Source organism: Leptinotarsa decemlineata, unplaced genomic scaffold (assembly GCF_025532065.1).
Source record: "Leptinotarsa decemlineata unplaced genomic scaffold, Ldec_3_MD MMD2_tig00078346_RagTag_RagTag, whole genome shotgun sequence".
Lineage (NCBI taxonomy): Eukaryota > Metazoa > Arthropoda > Insecta > Coleoptera > Chrysomelidae > Leptinotarsa > Leptinotarsa decemlineata.
Window position 1 is genome coordinate 547,801 of NW_027412724.1, and position 19,864 is coordinate 567,664.

A 19,864-nucleotide genomic window follows, 5' to 3' on the forward strand; every position below is an offset into this window, starting at 1 on the left:
CTAATTGTTGATGACCTAGTATCCATGCTTTTTTGAAAATTTTATTATTGTTTGTAATTGTTATCAATTTATCTTTCATGTTCAATGTGATATAATCATTATTCATTGATGTATCCTCACTTTCAATTCTTTCTATCGCGCATTTTGAGTCTCTAAATATTATATTTTTACATAATTCTTTTTGAATACATATTCGTATGCTTTCATTTATTGCAATTATTTCCGCGTCGCATATATTTGTGTATTCATTCAATCTTGCCAAAAAAGAATAGTTGATTATTGGTATTTTTTCCCATTCCCACTCTATTAGTTTCTTTAGAAGTAAATGTATGAATCAAATTATATTCGTCTTTGAATTTTTCACCAAATAATAAACATTTATTTTTGGTATTCAAATCATTTTTTGAAAATGTTGAATCTGATATATCTACTTTCTGTATATATGTTACTTCTTGAAAGTTTGCATTTTATATGCATCTATCAAATATTATTTTTATTGAGTTTTCCAGCAGTTGTTTAGGTTTCCATTTATGAAATTTAATATTCCCAAAATATCTATACTAGGCGGTTTGAAGTGTGCCAACCACTTCCTTTCGTATTCTGAATTTATTTCACCCGCTTCCGCAAGTAGGGCGTTCCTAGGTGTGGATTTCATACACTATATTATAATTCTGAAAACTTGTATATACGTTTGTTCTAGTTTTTCTCTGCATGTGTCAAACAATATGGCTCCAAATTCTAAATGCGTTCTCACCAAGCCATTGTATGCCGGATTTATTGTTACCGGATATGGCCCCCACCCCGCCAAGTTCTACAAAAACATTCTATTATTAGGTTGTGTCAAAAGTTGTGTTTTTGTAGATCCATCTCATTGAAAATTTACTCTACTGTGTCGTGGTGTACACTGATCGATATAGAATTTTGTACTCTTTACATTGACTCTGTCCATTTTAATTTTTTGCCTCTTTTGTTAGCTTATTATTATAAGATATCGTTGAGCGATTGTCGCCTAAGTTTTCTCTACGATGTCAAACTGAACCAAAGCGCTGCCAAAACAGACCGAAAACTTAACTTTTGGCAATGATAGTGTTAATGAACGCACTGTTTGACGTTGGTTTGCGAAATTTCGTTCCGGAGATTTTAGCCTCGAAGATGATCGCCGAAGTGATCGACTCACAGTAATCCAGGACGCTGTTGGTTTAAAACGTGTTGAGAGATCAAAAAGCTTGTATCGTCAGGTGTGATGGAAAGTGGATCCTCTACCATAGGAGACGTACAGAACAGTGGCTGGACTCCGATGAGCCATACAGGCACTTTCTAAAGGCGAAAACCCACCAGAAGAGACCATGGTTACTGTATGGTGCTCAGCGACTGGTGCAGACGGCACTGGCCAACAGAAGGTAATGAAGTGTACCGAAAACCGACACATACGGACAGATATCTGCATGCACTTTCGAGCCACCCTGACGGACGTGCCCGTAGAATATGTGAACCAGAACACCTACAATCAAGTGGCTTTTAGATCGAATGGACACAGTGTAACCGATATCAACAAGGCCATAAAACAGAAGACTTCCACAAGTCAAAATAGGGAAGAAACTCAAACGGTTGCACGTGCATTTCTACTGTACATCCCTAGGGTTACAGACAGACTCGGACTCGACAGAATCGGAAAAATCTTAGGGAATCATAAAATGAAAACCGTGTTCAAGCCCACCAGGAAAATACAACAAAGCTTTAGATCTGCGAAAGACAAAAGAGATCCACTATCAGCTGCGGGGGTATATCGTATACCATGCACCTGCGGAAATGTTCATATCGGTACCAGCAAAAAATCAATGGGTACAAGGCTGAATGAATATCGGAGAAACTGTAGATTAGTGAAGGAGATCACACGATACTATTTGAAGATGTGAAACTACTTGCCACCAATCATGAATACCATAGTCGACTTGTACGGGAAGCCATAGAAATCCACAAACATACAAAGAACTACAATATGAAAGACGAGGCGGTAACGCTCAACCGGATTTGGAATCCCATACAAAAGATGCTAAAGTGGCAACAGCGCAATGCAATGTTATGTCATCAACTGGTAATAACACTTCAGCCAATAGCAACGCATCAACAAGAGAGGCGGACTATAAACCTGAGTCAAAATAAATACAACCTACAAATTAGAAATCACCAGTCATAGGTGAATTATCAAGATGATTAAACCTCTGAAGAAGTAAACCACTCATGCTGGCGAAACGTTAGGAAGTAGTTCCAAACTACAACGGTCTTCAAACCCGAATGAAGATAGCAATACTGAAAATCTCGGCTGAAAAAGCCTCAACCGATTTAACTGATGATATATTATCATTAAATTGCAAAGGAACTGTGTTTCAGCATTCAGATGGGTTCCGAGTATAACTCGGAGCCATTTTATCAGGGCACCATGTAAATAAATATGGTAAAAAAAATTCTGGCCGAATGTCTTGGCAGCCTAGGCCACAAGAGTGAACAATAATAACAAAATGATACCACAATAATACACAAATAAATGCTTCATGCCTCTCTCAGCATCCCTCCTTCAGCAATTCAGCCTCTTACCTTCCACGATATCTGTTTCAAACAAATATCACCATCTAACATACAAACCATATCCAAATTCCTGATTGCATCCAATATAAAGCTGTAGTCTGTAGTGATCAAGACAGACCTAATACTTGTGCGCATGCAGTGCTTGATGACCTGATCGTAGTGTCCATACACGTTACCGTAGTGCATCACTTCACATTACTGCTTACACTCTAGTGCAGTCGGACATTGTTTGTTACTTGACTTCAAATTACAGTTGAATTTTGTTTTTGCTCAAACCCAGGTGGGGATTTGGGTCCGACTCAGATCCACTTCAGTGTGGACTCCACCTGTAATAGCAACATGAGTCTGGAACTCCTGGCTGGATATTCCTGGCAGCTGAAGTCATTAATGGAAAAAGAGGAAGAAGAAGAACTACAATAATACTAACCTAACTTTGCAGGTTCGATAAGTTCGATATGATTTTGCATTTTTCTTGAGATATTACAATGACGAGATAATTAAGTAAATGAACATGCATATTACCGTAACTCTCAAGTTTATGAGAAACAAGTTTTTACTCAGGAAACTACGTTTTTATTCTGAGGCCAATGCTAAATCATTATGTAAGTGAAAGTGTCAACTTTTAATATGATCTTCAAAAAATACATATATGTGAGAATCTAGATCTATAATGAAACGAGAACTGGTTTTTCGATTTATGCTATTATACAAAGACATTTATAAATTCCGTTTTCTTAATAATATCAGTTACAGTATAACTTAGCAGATTTTACTTGTTTGGGTATAATGGCGACAATGACATCCATACTAGCTAGCAGCAGTATTGAAGACACTCCTGATTTTTCCTTCTTTAAATCTTGTAATAATGGGGAAAGCAAGAATGGCCAATTCAGGCTGGAAAATTAACCGATCCATAAGAAATTGATCAAAATGTATAGTATACTGTGAAGGGAGATATTTACATTACAGCTATCCAGTTGGTAAACCCTCATTTGAGACCAAAGATTGCCTCTATACTGGGCTTCTTAATACTCGGGAATCACAGGCAATGAAAGCTGAAGAGTGTGCTAGTCACGGATCACTAGCATTTTCAGACCAGAGTAGGATTAGCCCATCCACCAAAAATAAGATATTTCATCATAGCTTCAAAGATCAATGGGGTTAGAATAAATTGCCTATCAAAGTTTCAGTGAGCATTCTTAGTTTCTCCAGAAGTATTTAGGACAGTTAATAAAAATATAAACTTCCAAGTCCTGAAATTTATAGAAACGCCAGTTTGCTGCAATCTGTTTGCTGAATGCAAATAGGTTAATCAATTTTAAAGCAGCCTACATCTGAAGTCACTTAAATTTGTTGTTACTGTAAGCAACATACGTTTTTGAAAAAACTTTTGCTGACGATCAATTGATCAACATCAATCCTCTGATAATGAAGTGCAGAGGGTTCAGGTTATATGCTAAAAAATGGAAAGTAATCTACTTGCTGAAATGTTCAAAACTACTAAGTACCAAAGTCCACCAAAAGTTGATATTTCACCATAGCTGTGAAGCATCAGGAGGATAAAATTAAATTAACTGTCATTCTAACATACATTTTTGATGACACTTTTAAGAGTAAGTAGTTTGTAATTTTTTTCCTGAATTATCAGAGATATAGGCGTTTCAATCATAGCATCTTTACATGAAAAATAGTAGAACTTCGGAGAAAACGATAAATTGAATTAAAGGCATCCTAATGGACTCGCGCAACATATTCCTCAAGTTTTTGATGAAACTTCTGGGAGTTGTGAAAATAGTCCTTAAACTGGCAACAATATTGACTGCTGGTTTATACAGAATCTTTCCACTGGTCTGAATTTCTGAAAAAATAAAGAATTTGTCCTAACAGCTTATATGACCTATTGGATCCCATGATATGTTCCCTCAAACAAATCCCAATTCGACTAAAATGCACTATAACTGTTTTTGAATCCTGAAGAAAACAAAAAATATGCGTGTGGGTGTGTGTAGGATGGTGACTTAATGACCCATTTTAAAGTCAAAATGAAGATTACTTCTTTAACCTTCCCCAAGAATGTTATCAAAATATTATGTTGCATAAGGCCTTTAGAACGCATTTAAGAAGAATCTATAGATTCTAAAAAAAGTCTTGGGATCTAACTGCCTACGTAACTTTCAGTATGAAAATTATTTTCTCAACCTCCTCTTGACATTTCTTCATCTCCTGAAGACGCCAAAGGTGTGTGAAACACCTCGAAAAGAGTGTTGCATTTCTGGTGATGGGGAATAATGCTTGTTTTGGATTCATTCTACGATGAAGAGAGGTGCCAATAATGTTTGTGAGGCATTAAAACTTAGTAGTTCATCGAGCTTGTTTAAAAATAGAAAAAAATTGTGAAAGAGCAAGTATATATTTATATATTTTTTGTGTTCGACACACTAGCCTATATTAATACTTGTAACGTCATATATATTGAAAAAAGCTTTTGGTTTTCACTTCTCCATCATTTTACAAAATGTTGTGGGAAAATTCAAAGGAAAGAAGAAAGCAATTGAGTTCAAAATAAACTCTTTACCAAGATGTGTAGATCATGCATAAAAGTTACTTTCAAATACAAAATGCAAAAAGAAACCCTCCTGAAAAGACTACTTTCACAAGAATATTGAATTACATGATAGAAAAAAATTCTTTCGAAAAAGGTACTTTCATATGAATGTTGAATTATACGAAACTAACTTTTTCCAATTCAGTTTGTATTCAAAACATTCGTAATGGAATTGAATCAGATATAATTCACAGTAATGCTACATAATATAATAGATGAAAGAACTATGATCTCTATTATCCTTAATGGTGGAATAAGACACTTTTTTATGGCCTCATCAGCAACTTTCTGGATAATTTTTTGTATAAAGATGGGAAAGTGAAAGCCAAGTTTTCTTCCCAAAAACTAATCTCTCCTAAAATATACCCCTTAAGAATTACTTTGGTGTATGTATATACACTGTAAAATAGAAGTTATCCGTGAATAAATAATTAATCTATCATGATGATACATCAATAAGTGTCGTCAAAAAGGCTAACTTATATCTGATCTTTTTTTTCTGGTACGAAATAAATTGGTGATGGTTTTATGAAGACAAAACATCATTTCAAAAACCTCTAAACACAATCTTGAACAGCTTGAAAAGTGGCAATGAGAAAACGTTTTTTCTTTTTAATTTCTTCTTTAATAATGTCAGAAAACAAAAATTAACCGAATTGGCGAATTTTGGTTTATTTTGAATATATCCGGCACTAATAGGAATTTTCTAAATTTTAAAATGCCATTCAAATGGCTTTAAAATGGGCAACTTGTTATAATTTACCGGACTTTGAATTTCTCACGTTTTCCGATTTTTCATACTGGCACTTTTTATCTTGTACCTGAACAAAGTACATTAAATGAATGAATCCCTGAGTGACTTTATAGGAAACCTCAATTACTTTTCATATGAACATAATATTTACTACTGAAAAAGTTATTTTTGGATCATTTAAAGAAGAGGTTCTCTAATACCAATGTAAAATTCTTTTAGAGTAAATTTTCATGTTCAAAAGAATCAAAGAAACACTAAACCTAGTCAATAAATAAAAATATTTTTTTATATTTCAGTACTTGAAACTATCCCGAATTATCTGAGCTTATCCCAGGATTTTATAGATAATCCTGAACGGGCTTTGGAGCTAGTTAGTGGTATGACTGTTCACAAAGATTTTCTCAGTGAAGACGAAGAAAAATCAATTTTGAATGAAATTGAACCTTATATGAAACGTTTACGATATGAATTTGATCACTGGGATGATGTAAGTTTGTTTTATTAAAATTTCTTTTTATCTATTTACTTTCACAATTGAAGGCTATACACGGTTATAGAGAAACTGAGAGACTCAATTGGAATGATGATAACACAAAAATAATAAACAGAGTAAGAAGTATTGCTTTTCCACCTCATGCAGCCCAATTGAAATATGTACATATCTTAGATTTAGATAGAAACGGGTATATCAAGCCACATATTGATGCAGTTAGGGTGAGAGTTTCTAATTTATTCAAAACCAAACACATCAACCGTTTTTTTTTAGTTTTGTGGAACAACCATTGCCGGATTGAGCCTACTTTCTGATAGTGTTATGAGACTGGTACATGATAAACAGAAAAATTTGTTTGCAGATGTTTTACTTCAAAGGAGATCCTTATATATCATGAAAAATATAGCAAGGTTTGATTATACTCATGAAATTTTAAAAAACGAGAATAGTATATTCAAAGGTGAACAGATATATAAAGACAGAAGAATATCTGTGATATGTAGAAATGAACCTGACCCTAACAATCAGAGCATTTAGAATTGCCCAAATAAGTATTAACCAGAAAATGTGACTGTGATGATTTGTACAAAAGAACATGAAAATAAATTTTAAAACTGAAAAATAAATTTATTGTTATTTTAATCATTACCATGCAAGAATTTACTATTTAAATCACCAAGTGGTAAGCCAAAAAAATGCATTCGTGATATCGACGCGTTGCCTTGAAGTAAAAGCTGCTGAAAAAAACTGAAGACGAATCTCATTTGGCGGTCGATGTCGAAGTTTGCAACTGATCGCTTTGGGGAGTCTCTTTTCTTTATGAAATTCGAAATATAATCGTCTTAGCTTCAAGGCATTTGAAAATAGTACGAAAATTCAATTAATATTTGGACTGGTCTTTGTCTTGAAAACGGAATCAAAGATAACATATTGAAGTTATGTTTTTAAGTATATCTAATGCTGTTAGCAACACTATAGGTTTTTTAGTTAGGCTTTGTGACACTAAAGGTTTTTTAGTTAGGCTTTGTGACACTAAAGGTTTTTTAGTTAGGCTTTGTGAGAGCATTTACGTTACAATAATTATTAGGTGCAGTGAAAATAATTCAGACACCAAATATGCTGAGTTTTTAGTTTATTCAACGGAAACATTAGTATTTCGCATAAGAATCAATAATTTTTTTTATAATTCTCTCCTGGAAATATTGACTAATGTATTTACCTGATATTAGTAGATACAGATATTATAAACACCTAATATATCATTACAAATAAAGACAAACATTACAAAAATGTTGAGTAAAAAAGGGAATTTTGTGAAGAAACTTTCAACTGAAAATCTGGATGAAGACGTGAAATAGGTTGTTGGAATATAATAGTAATAATAACAATGAATATTTTCTTTGTGCAACAACGAAGTTGTATAGGAACAGTTGAAACACATTATTCATACTTGACAAAATAAATTTAAAAACGGAGAGAGAAAAAAAGTACCATCATGTACATCTAAAAAAATCTGTAACAGAGAAGAGGCATCAAACAATTGTGAAAAATTTCATTTTTTTTTCAAAGATGAGAAACGAACAATTTTATGTCATTTTTAATGGAAACACCCCCTAAAATTTGAAGTTGTAAATCGATTTTAATAATTTTTTTTTAAATGTCAAGTATTAAAAGGTCTACCTTGGGACAAAATTTGAAATGTTTATTAAAGTTTCAGGGCATACTACGATATTTTTTCTTAGTCGAAAATCGGGATTTTTTATTAGCGATTTTTTTATTGAAAAAATCACTACGCCACTGGATTCAGAGTGCCTCTAAATAGGTGTGACCAAAATTTCATGAAAAAATATTCATTATTAACAAAGTTATGACAACTCAAAAATTCGAAAACTCACACAGCTAACAGTCACAATATATAATTTTTTTATGATTTCAACAATAAAGTGCCGCCAGATGAAAAAAAAAACAAATAGCGTAAATATTTCTAATGAAAATAACGGAATTACATTCAAACAATTCAACTAACAATGAAGCAAAAAAATTTAATAAACGTAACTAATAACTAATTATTGAAATGTTTCGATTCAGTGCAACAATTAATTCTAACTCATATTCTAGTAGCCTCTATTAATCCCCCACGTATTTCGATACATGTGTCGTAGCGCTTACAAATGTTTCTGATTACGTTCCTTAGTTCTTGAGGGCTAATATCTGCACATAACTGTCGAATTCTTGCACAAAGTTCATTTCTATCTCTTGAGCGGTTTTTGTTAACCTTTTGTGTGAGAAGTCCCCAGAGAAAAAAGTCCAAAACTGTGAGGTCTGGAGATCTGGGTGGCCACTCTATAAACGGACTACCACGGCCTATCCATCGGTTTGGAAAATGTTCGGTAAGCCATTGCCTCACAGCTCTGGCATAATGAACTGAACACCCATCTAACTGGACAATTAAATTTGATCGTTCATTGATTGGCAGCTCGTGAGTAGCATCCCAAAACTCTGTGTTTAAAAATTCTAGAAACGTCTGCGCATTAATGTTCTCCTCAAAAAAGAAAGGAACAATAATTCGTTCGTTCAATATTCCACACCAGACATTGATTTTTTGGGAATACTGGCTTTTACAGTTTATTACCCAGTTAGGATTATCCGCTGAATGAATATTTTTTCATGAAATTTTGGTCACACCTATTTATAGGCACTCTGAATCCAGTGGCGTAGTGATTTTTTCAATAAAATATATATATATATATATATATATATATATATATATATATATATATATATATATATATATATGCTAAACTGGTTTTTCCGGGTATTTGATCCGTGTATGTGATATTATCTCTAATTTCACCGACGTTTCGACAAAATCTCATTTGTCATTATCTAGGTGTGCTGTTACGTGTTCAGAAGTTTTTTAACCTTGCTTAACTCACTTCTTACTATGCTGGTAAAATGGTATTCGTTACGTGTTCAGAGTGTCCATAAACTCTCTACTACCTACTACTTAAATGTTGTTGAGTTTTACCTGTGTTCTTCTTCTTCTTAGTTGACCTCATCTCCCCGTTAAGGTATCGAATATTAAATCTGAAGAACACAGGTAAAACTCAACAACATTTAAGTAGTAGGTAGTAGAGAGTTTATGGACACTCTATCTCTGTACACGTAACGAATACCATTTTACCAGTATAGTAAGAAGTGAGTTGAGCAGGGTCAAAAAACTTCTGAACACGTAACAGCACACCTAGATAATGACAAATGAGATTTTGTCGAAACGTCGGTAAAATTAGAGATATCACATACACGGATGAAATACCTGGAAAAACCAGTTTAGCATATTCCTATCCGTGAAAACTTCAGATTTAATATTCGATACCTTAACGGGGAGATGAGGTCAACTACGGAGAAGAAGAACACAGGTAATTCTGTTCAGAACAGTTTTGTAAAAAGTTACATTTGAAAATTTGAATTCGTTCAAGTGCTACATTGTTGATTAAATACTGATGATCACCCGTGTCATTAACATTATACAGCTTATGTTTGAAATGTTCTCGCACATTTCTGGAGTTCTTAAATGGCACTCGTCGACCAATTATGTTATACTAACCTTTCAAGAAATATTATGTTCTATGGATTTCATAATAAATAAAGAAACCAAGTGACAACAAATCTGGTGACTGTGGACGCCAATAAATGCTGCCTTTCGCCTATTCCAGAATCATGGAAAATGATCTAAATAAACAATATAATGGTTATTTAATGTTTCAACAGGACGGTGCTCTTCTCCTTGAATTTTCATCGGTATTCAAACCAATATTTTCCACAGCGCTGGATTGGAAGAAGAGGCAGCATTGAATTTCCTTCACGCTTACCAGATTACCGCCCTTTTTTTGGAGGAAGGGGGCTACCTAAAGAGTTATTGTTTAGAAGTTTTCAATAAATTTCCTGAAAAAAATAAAAAAATCTAAAACAGCTCATATATTTTCCAAAAACATAAAAAAAATTGTTCAATGATCATCATCAAATTAAAATTATTTAAATGTTTATATTTTCTCATTATCAAATGTTGTTATTAATTTTTATAAATTCCTTATACCAGCGTAATCCTGTCTCGAAGTTTTGTACCGAATGAATAAAGTGCCCCCCTTGACTTCGTTTCTGAGAACGATTCTGTTTCGTTTCTGTTTGGCCACCCTGTTTATAACTTCAATGATTAGGTATTTACAAAAAATTAAAAATTATAGTTTATTTTCAATTTTTTTTACAGTCATGTACAAAACTAAAAATATAACACTGTCATAAAAAAAAACAAAGTATAGTATACATTTTAAAATAATCCACTTGATAACTTAAACTATATCACAACTCTAAAGCTTGCTTTATCCAATCTAAATACTTAGCAATATCAGTGAAAACTACATAATGAGACGAATCACATTTAAATTGATTCTGCAAGGCAACACTTATTGATACCATTCCTCGGAGTTGCCAGACGGGATTGTTTGGATTGGATCCTGTTTTCGGGAAGACCATGCCGCCACCAGAATCACCATTACATACTGAAGTACCTGTTACGAAATATAAATTATACAGTTGGGATAATGCTTCATTAATTTGTGCAAATGACGTGAGTCATCAAACTAATGAAAATTAAATGATGTGGCTACTTCTACCAACAACCTGAGCATTTAATGAAGAATTGCTTTCAATTTTGAGATTCACTAATAGTGAAAATCTCAGGTTATGATCAATTTCGTAAAATTAATCAACACTTTATTCAATCCTAATACCTGACAATTCAAACATTCTGATATGGGAAAGATTAGACACAAAAACGATCGTAGGAAAGAATTTCACGGAACGAACTAGAATTCTCACATCCTATGAGATTTTTTTTATTAATGTGGACTGGAGGAAATGGAAAAAGCTCAAAAAGTAATTCTTGGTTGAAATCTACTTGAGTTGTCCCATCATATTGGAAATACTGATACTATATGTTCCATTTCAAATATTTTTTCCCTTACAATAATATCATTTGAATTATCATTACGTAAGAGATGAGACGATTTTCAATTTCTATCATTTTGTATTATTACTTTACTTACAGAATTGAACGCAGGACCTTGATAGATAATTGACATAAGCGCACACAATATTTATTAAATTTTCATCACACAGATATGTTACACTGTCGTCCCTTCTTTCAAATGTTTTTCTTTAAATGAAAAGTGATAAAAATAGGTCATGCTATATTAGGTACCAAAAGGATTTCAAGAAAGTACCTGTTACTGAATCCGCTCTGTTTCCTGGAGCGCCTTGAACACATAATTGGATCAAGTAATTAATGTAGTTTTCAAAATCGGTAGGTTTTATTTCATAACTAGTAGATGCACGGTCCTTACCATTGTTGAAGCCAGCACAGAAGGTATGGTCAGAAGTGAATCTTGAGTAAAAATCTGGGAATGAGTATATGCACGTTTCCTGTGTCACAATTGGCATCTGAGCCTTTGTCAGTTGTTCTGTTACCTTGCCAGACTCATCGTAACCCCAGCCAACTACTGTTCCTGAAGAAAATATATTATACATTGAGAATCGAATTCACCAATATGGAAGTTACCTGCTTTACCAACCACCACTCCCAAGTCCGTTTGTTCGTTCCATAAACAGATTGGTCTCACATAATCAGTTATTTTAGCAGGGCTACTCAATTTTAATATAGCAATATCAAAACTGAATGTCTGAGAGTTATACTTGGGATGAACAATGATTTTCTCAACATTCTTATCTTGAATTCCAGGATTTGACCATATTTTTAAATAGTACTTTCCTAAAACCAAACCAAGTTGCAAAGTCAAATAACAATCCTATTTAAAAAATCAGATGTACTTCACCCAGATAAACAACAAGGCTACTTGTAGAAAGAGTACTCTGCGTTTTCCTTCTTGTAACACAATGTGCAACAGTTATCAAATGATTAGCACTGATTAGGGATGAACCACATATGTATGTCAAATCTATTCCTCGTGCATGATAAAGAGCTGCATGCCATGGAAATTCTCCTTCATGTGTTTCTTGCCCATGAGTTATTAGAGGTCTAGGATGTTTCTACAAAGTTCAGTATATGTTTTTCAATGTTTGAAATGGAAAGGGTGGAATGTTTTTTCTCAACTTAAGTCTTATGACACTCACAATAATAGTTCCACAAACAGAATTATCAAGAACAGGAGGTTTCTGTGGTCTTCCAAACAATGCAAAGTCTCCCATAAAAAAATCATCGTCGTCTGAATTTCCATTCATAGATAGGCTCTGACCTGGATACATACTGAAAGAAAAAACTAAACAAACTAATCTTTATATACTTGTATACTTACAAATTATTTCCTGTATTTGGAGGCATAACGTTAGGTAACTCTGGTTTACTTAAAGTCGGTTTTGTAGATCGCTCCTCACTAATGAACAATTGCGCACCACTTGTAGTAGCCTCTGTAGTTACTGTGCCTTCTGGGCATACTGTTTTAGCATTCAGTCGAAAAGATACTACTTGAGGAGGAATCTCATTTACATTATGTTTCACATAAAATCTCACAGTTGCAACTGCATTTGGTTCTAATTTTTTCTTCGGGTTTTTTATCAAATACTCCACATTGTCCTCGGTTTTCACTTCACCAAACCAATTCTGAAATTAAGGATATTAAACTAATCAATTATAATATTTATAACTTACCCCTAGTTGAATGGTAGGTTTGTCAAAAATAACTCTCAGCCAAACTCCCGTCAATTTATCTGGAGACATTAAAGTAATTCGACCATACCAGCGGTCAGGCTCGTTCGGATTTCTGGGTTCATAAGTGAAAAATTTTGGGCAAGGTGATACCCAACTTTGACAAGATACTGTATTGAGGAACAATACGAAAATTATAAGATATTTCACCATTTTCGATAACAAACGGCACTCATAGCCTACAAAAATTTTAAATTTTAGAAACGCAATCGTTAAAGGTAATACACTTATTATAATGAGAAAATAATTTCAAAATGAGTTGAATTCCTATTGAGACGACACATAATTAAAAAATAATTTAACGATGACCTTCAGGTATGTTTAAATCTCGTTATTTATGAAAAATATTTCATCAGCAATAAAAACAAGATTGACAAAAAATCAGCTTAGAAAGAAATAGAGACAAAAATAAACAAACTTGCGTCTACCCACCGAAACAAACAACTCCGGCACTAAAGGGAGGTGAAACCTTTCTTTTCTAAACAAATATCAGCTATGACTGATGCATATTATTAGTCCAAAATTCAGTTTTTAATGTTGAGCATTTCTTAATACAATGCCTGCTGAAACAAAATTTAAAATTTATTGGCAACATAGATTTGAAGATTCTAAAACGAGTTTTCATTGAAATATCTGCAATTAATTTGCCGATTACTGTTTCTAGAGACGAATCAAGGCCACTGCGGAAGAAATCCCCGTTTTGCCAAAGGTCAGATAAGGTCATTATTCTGACTCAGAAATCTACTTTCAAATTTACAGCATTAAATGGGCTCATTTTGTTTAGAAAAAACTGAAATCTACAAAGCCTAACTTGATGGAAAATGTATTGTCCCACTATTAATTATTGTTTCTCTTTTACTTTCTTCGACTTTTTGCATTTCCTGTTTATACTTTCAGGTATTACACACAACGAGGACATCGTCCTCTTTGTTGTTTTGGATGACGGTAATTTGTCACTATCAATACTTTGGGTTTTCCATCATCTTCACATTAACAAACAAAGGCGTCTCGTTGAAAGAGGTCCGCTCAAATTGGAATTTTAATAGGTATATTTGCTTTCATCAATATTATCTATTTAGTGAGCAATATTTAGGTACTTATTTACTATAGAAGCTCAAGATATTTGCTTTTGTTGCTGAACATTCAACAAGGAATGGTGATATTCTAATTCTTCATTCAGGTATAGCTATTCATAGCTAATAAATTCTTTCAACCCTTCTTAAGTTGATTTCAAATAAGCCTACTGAAATGAGAGTAATAATTCAAAAGTCTATGAGTGTAATTGGAATCGACTTCAATCATTCTTTCTGTTTTTATATCGAAAATTGAATACGAATTAGAATTACTATAATACATGTTATATAGCTACGATACAACATACATGATCAGTATAATCTCAAAGCGAGTTATCTGCAGAAATAACATGTGTTATATAACAACACATAACACATGCAATGTGGAATAGATCGATGGCGTAGCGACGGGTCGCCATGAGCAAGCGACTGTGCGATTCTCTTCCCACTGGTTCGGCGTTACGCTATCTCTCTCTCCATACTGACCTCGGATACCTATAGAGTATACAGTTGTGTTTACTACAGTATACACAACCTGTGTTTCTCTAAATAATTTTTGAAAATAATTAAAAATTCAGTGATAATTCAGAAAATGAAAGTGAGTAGCCTCTTGCAAAAAAAGCAAAATCACACTACGACACACTATCAAGTCATCAATGAGTTAATTATAATTTTATATTTTATAATTAAAGTGTGATTAAGCCCGTGTATATTTGGTCTGTCTCAAGGGTCGGTGATCAAAATGGTAGATTACAATTTACACAATTTTCATAGCATAGGAATGCACTAAAACACTTGCTTAAAGAATAAATTTCACAAAAACTGAGAAAATTGTATTTCAAAATCATCTGATAGCGAGTAGCCCACGAATGTTTTCTTAGTTATTATTAACAGGAACATCAAAAAATTAATTAATTAATTAATTTTCTAATGATGTTGGAATTTATATTGAAACATTTATTATTTATATTTATAATTTAAGATCTAAGTAATATATTGTGATAACTAGCTAAGATTCTTGAGTTTATTAGTATATTAAAATCACATTAATATTTTTTCGTGTATATTTTATTTACATATTTTTTATAAATATTTCAGTATCATCATAAATGTTTCATATCTGCTAGGCGTCCCGTAACTGCTCACAATTTTTTTGTTTTGTAATCACCTGAAACCTTTATCTACATATGTTTAGTTCTGATGCAACTGTTACTACAAGTGGTAAAAAAAATGTATTCCATCACAAATTACCAAGTAAAATCATAGTTCTCTTGTCGAGAAGAGTATAGCAATTCTGGTGTTTGGGAAAAGTGCTTGTTTGGGATTTATTCTACGCCAGAGGTTTCGGTTTTTCCTTTAATGGAACACACCAGACGCTGAAATATACAAACTATACCTGACTGGTTGTTATTTCAGAATAATATTTTCACCTGAGTCTCATATCCACTTGAAACCCAGACAATGAGCAATTTACAATTTATGTTAATAATCCGATCGATATATAACACTCAAATAGAGGAACATTTGGAGGTGAACCAAAAAGTCATCAATTTTTGGAATTCTGGTGCCTACTCTTGCATGAGGTATTTATTCGAGACGGCTTGCGAGAGAAAGAGAGAGAGTATTGTAAGTGAAGATATTAATTATTGAGTTTAGATATGAGGAATATGGGTTAAAAATAAAAAATAACTCAAAGAACAAATTTAAAAACTTTCGGTTTTTGATGAAGGTAACTTAACTACCCTACCTATATATTGTCTAAAAACAGGGCTTATGCGGGAAAGGTACTGCTAATAATTTTTTTCGTGATTTTATTGATTTTTCGCCCAACTATCGTAACAGTTCATAATATTAGTTGGATTGCAATTATGCAATTATGAACCCACCCGGGTGGGTTCATAATTGCAGAAAATTCAAAATGCACCCACTGACAAGCTACCTGAATTCATTATCTATGGTAGCCGAGGCTTCCTCAGGTCCTATAATCTGTTGAGTTAAAATATAAATCATATAAATATAAATCAGTGAAGTAAAACATGGTTAAATTTTTTTTTGTTTAACAAAAGTCTTACTTTCACATAACTGTCATTTTTCAATGAAGGATGATGATTTGATAGGATGATCATTAGGCGATTCTACAATTTTCATGATTATTTGGTTTTTGGTGTAGTTCCAGTAAGTAAGTATATCTTACTGAGATTCTCAATATTAGATTCTATATTATATAATACAATCAAGAGTGCAGTAGAGCGAGTGTTTCCATCAAAATATTTTACATAGGGAGGGCTCATGATATTTCTATCCATCTTTATATGGAGTTGATATTATGTAACTTTGAGTTTTACATATAATCGGTGAAGTTTTTTATTCAACAGAACTGTAATTAATAATTTCACCTTAAGAATGTGAACATTTTTGTTACAACTTTTTAAGAACGACTAGCGTTAAAGGAGGCATTATTATTTCAACGAGAATGTGTTGTAAACTTTTCTTTGAAGGTAAAATGACGAAACAAGATCCAAAAATTTCACGAAAAGTTATAAATAAATTTATAAAAAATACCTAAAATGCAATTAATGTCTTTGAATTCAACAAATGATCCTAACGTTTATCTCTTGAGTCAGCAGATCACTTTTTCTCGCTCTCGTAAATACCGAGCACAGAGCAGATGTTTCAACATATCTGAATTATCGAACGCTTGGCAAGCAAAGCGAGATAATTCATAATTATCTAGCGCTCAGATATATTGAAGGAACACACCATTTTTTAACAAACAATGGGCATAAAGATCTGATCCATATTTGAGCAATAAGAGTTAATCTAACTTAAACTTGAATATTCAGCTGTCTGAGAGAAAGTGACAAGTAGTAGGGTCGTATTTCGTTAGAAAACACCTCTTCAGTTGTAAACAATGCTATGATGCTATATTTCCAATTGTTTAAAATCTGTTTTTCCGTTAATCAGCTGTCGCCCCCATTCGAACGACAACTCTCAGAAGTTGAGAAACTTGTGCGAGATAAGGACTAACGAGTTCTTACCTTTTAACGTGTGATTCCTAACACGGTATATATTATTTTTGTACAATTATGAAATACTATCATTATTCTTCGAGCTGGATATATGTCCAAGGACGAAGTCCAAAAAAACGCAGTAACCGGTATCGTTATACCACAGAGGAAAATCATTTTCATCAGCCCTATATAACGATAAATTATTTAATTGATAAATGTGCTAATTTGAGAAGAGGAAAGAAATAGAATTACCCATTTTCCCTTCTTATGCTACGCACATTATACGAACCACGATTAATCTATCAGCCTTATTTGAAAAGCGTTCTAGTGGTAATAAATAATTATGATTCTATGAACGATGCCAATCGTTGAAAAACTCCTCACTTTTTGCGAAATCGGACACTGGTTGGGGAATCAAAGAAATGAGGATATTACGAATTCAGCGATTATTGCCATTTGTCAACGTCACTTTATCTCGGAGATCTATAGCACAGTGTAGTATAGCATTTTGGCAACACTGTCACCTGTTAACTTTTAAAATCCATCTTAGGTTCCATGTAGTTGAAATGATGACGTAGCGTTATGACGTAGATATATGTATTATTAAATAATAATCACGATACTCCATTCAACACAAAGGGACAGACATTTTTACTCATCTGTATCCATAGATTCAATTGTCCATGTCTTTGTATGTCGCCGCCCGATTATTCTTGTTTGTGGTTGCTCGGAATACTTACTGTTCTCTATTCTGTTCTGGCAGTAACTGTCGTTTTATCGTCATCTACACCATTCAGAATATTCTTTCTTTATCACATACTTTTTTTTATGGAAAAGTGGATGCTAAGAGAGTGTTGAAAAAAATTGTTGAACTAAGTATGTATCACATAAGAATGCAGAAGGGGAACAGGGAACAGGAAATACATGAAATTAAAATGAAATGCTTCAACCTCAATGCATGAGAAATGGTTTGATTTTGAATTAAAAGCATATTTAAACATTTTTTGGTTTTTACCATCAAATGGTCATAAACTCTGTGGTAGATTTGATTTCCTTCAAAACTCATGAAATTCCTTCTATTGTCTCATTTCCTATTTATTGAAGCACAGACTGAAAACTAGAAAAAACATTTTTTTTCAGGTATTATTCATGTGTCGTGGCCACTGTCAAAATATTAAATTTAGACAATGCTATGGCGTTTATATCCAATGTTACTATTTCTTCCGAATCAATGGTCAAGAGTTCAAATTGTTTTGAATTTAATAGTAATATTGAAAAAACTGATAATTTTTGAATGGCAACGTTGGTAGGCTACCAATGTTTTGAATGGTGAAATATAGTGACGTAATATATATGTCATGTTTATAGTTATGGTCACAAACTACTTACTCTCGTGGTTTGTGGTTATGGTGGAATATGAGAAATCGGTGATACCTTAAAAATTAGAAATTGAGATAAGAATAGAAATTAGGAAAAGTTAAATTAATAGTGAATCTGAAATGTCTCTGTTGTCAAGATTCTTGCCAGTAATTCAAAAATCTATATGGTAAATGAGAGTTTTGAGAAAATATTTATCATATTCATTATACACATGTTCCAGGCGTTCAACAAGCTTCACGAGTGAATTCCTGCAACCATTTTCTCAATTTCATTCGATAACTAGTGAGAGAATTTCACCATATGCTCCTGGAGGTCTGTTCAATCTTTCAGTTCGCACAATTATACGCAACCACTTTCCTCGACCATCAGAAAGAAAAAGGATCAAAAGGCATGGTTGGGAAACTAGAATGAAGACAGCTTCAGGGCGAAGAGTATTGATGAATAGAATTCTTAAAGGTAGACATGTATATTCTCATTGAAATATATTTGTCTGTATGAGCCTATATAAGCAGAAAATAAAATTTAGTTGTAAATATGCCTACTTCACCTTTTTTTTGTTCAGATGGTTATGAATAATGACCTCATTTGTCTCTTATTTCATCAGCTCTTGTAAGTATCATGCAAAATTTCATTAAGTAGTAAATTTCATTGGAAGCATAATTGGTCTGTAATTATTGTATTGTCATACATTAAAAAAAATATGATGGAATTGGCTGATACTTGATGAAAATTCATAATGTATTTAAGTAATATTTTATTGTGAGACTTTAACTTTGAAGTTTACAAACCAACAGCACATGTTTCACTATAGAATAGCTTCCTCAGGTGTGAGGTATAAACACTTCTGCATAAGCTATTGTATAGTGTTTCGATTTTGTAAACTGTCCAGTGAAAATTTCACAATAAAGTGTTACTTGGATAATTTAGAAAAAAGTCATTCTCAGTCATATGAAAAACAAATGAACCAGTGAGAGTTTGTTGAATGATCTGAATATTTATGATTTTAAAAATGTTTTGTCTTAGACGAAAATATTTTAATCTTGTAGTAAATATAAATATAAAAAATAGGTACTCTCAAAAAACCAATCACATTTCTTATGAAAATTGAAATTTAGTAAAATTATTAAATCTGAAGTTTTATGAGAACTAAGGGTAACATTATTGAATTTTTATCATTTCAT

The 19,864-nt window shown here is 32.9% G+C and overlaps 3 protein-coding genes across 4 annotated transcripts in view; 2 read left to right on the forward strand and 1 right to left on the reverse strand.

The window, feature by feature from the left end:
• Window positions 1-2,991: 2,991 nt before the first annotated feature.
• LOC111502952 (alpha-ketoglutarate-dependent dioxygenase alkB homolog 7, mitochondrial) lies at window positions 2,992-7,064 on the forward strand. 2 transcript variants are annotated; one of them, XM_074185777.1, is made up of 5 exons: window positions 2,992-3,188; window positions 3,334-3,710; window positions 6,242-6,432; window positions 6,486-6,659; window positions 6,712-7,064. In XM_074185777.1, the coding sequence occupies exons 2-5, from the start codon at window positions 3,635-3,637 to the stop codon at window positions 6,973-6,975; spliced, it is 705 nt and encodes a 234-aa protein (XP_074041878.1). In that variant the 5' UTR covers window positions 2,992-3,188; window positions 3,334-3,634; the 3' UTR covers window positions 6,976-7,064. The 2 variants fall into 2 exon arrangements, with proteins under 2 accessions (XP_074041878.1, XP_023012910.1); XM_023157142.2 differs by lacking the exon at window positions 3,334-3,710 and having other exon boundaries at window positions 2,993-3,188.
• Window positions 7,065-10,669: 3,605 nt separating this feature from the next.
• The window catches only part of LOC111502961 (ovochymase-1), a 28,653-nt gene continuing 19,458 nt past the window's right edge, over window positions 10,670-19,864 (reverse strand). Inside the window, exons 9-16 of the mRNA XM_074185700.1 lie at window positions 13,163-13,468; window positions 12,810-13,114; window positions 12,628-12,760; window positions 12,330-12,543; window positions 12,056-12,265; window positions 11,841-12,002; window positions 11,721-11,753; window positions 10,670-11,006 (exon numbers count right to left, since the gene is read on the reverse strand). Of these exons, the coding sequence (XP_074041801.1) occupies window positions 10,798-11,006; window positions 11,721-11,753; window positions 11,841-12,002; window positions 12,056-12,265; window positions 12,330-12,543; window positions 12,628-12,760; window positions 12,810-13,114; window positions 13,163-13,468 (1,572 nt within the window). The 3' untranslated portion in view covers window positions 10,670-10,797. The remainder of the gene's footprint in view (window positions 11,007-11,720; window positions 11,754-11,840; window positions 12,003-12,055; window positions 12,266-12,329; window positions 12,544-12,627; window positions 12,761-12,809; window positions 13,115-13,162; window positions 13,469-19,864) is intronic.
• LOC111502953 (large ribosomal subunit protein bL34m) lies at window positions 18,658-19,224 on the forward strand. The gene is made up of 2 exons (XM_074185782.1): window positions 18,658-18,849; window positions 18,904-19,224. Exons 1-2 carry the CDS (start codon window positions 18,803-18,805, stop codon window positions 19,160-19,162), a joined length of 306 nt encoding a protein of 101 aa, XP_074041883.1. The 5' UTR covers window positions 18,658-18,802; the 3' UTR covers window positions 19,163-19,224.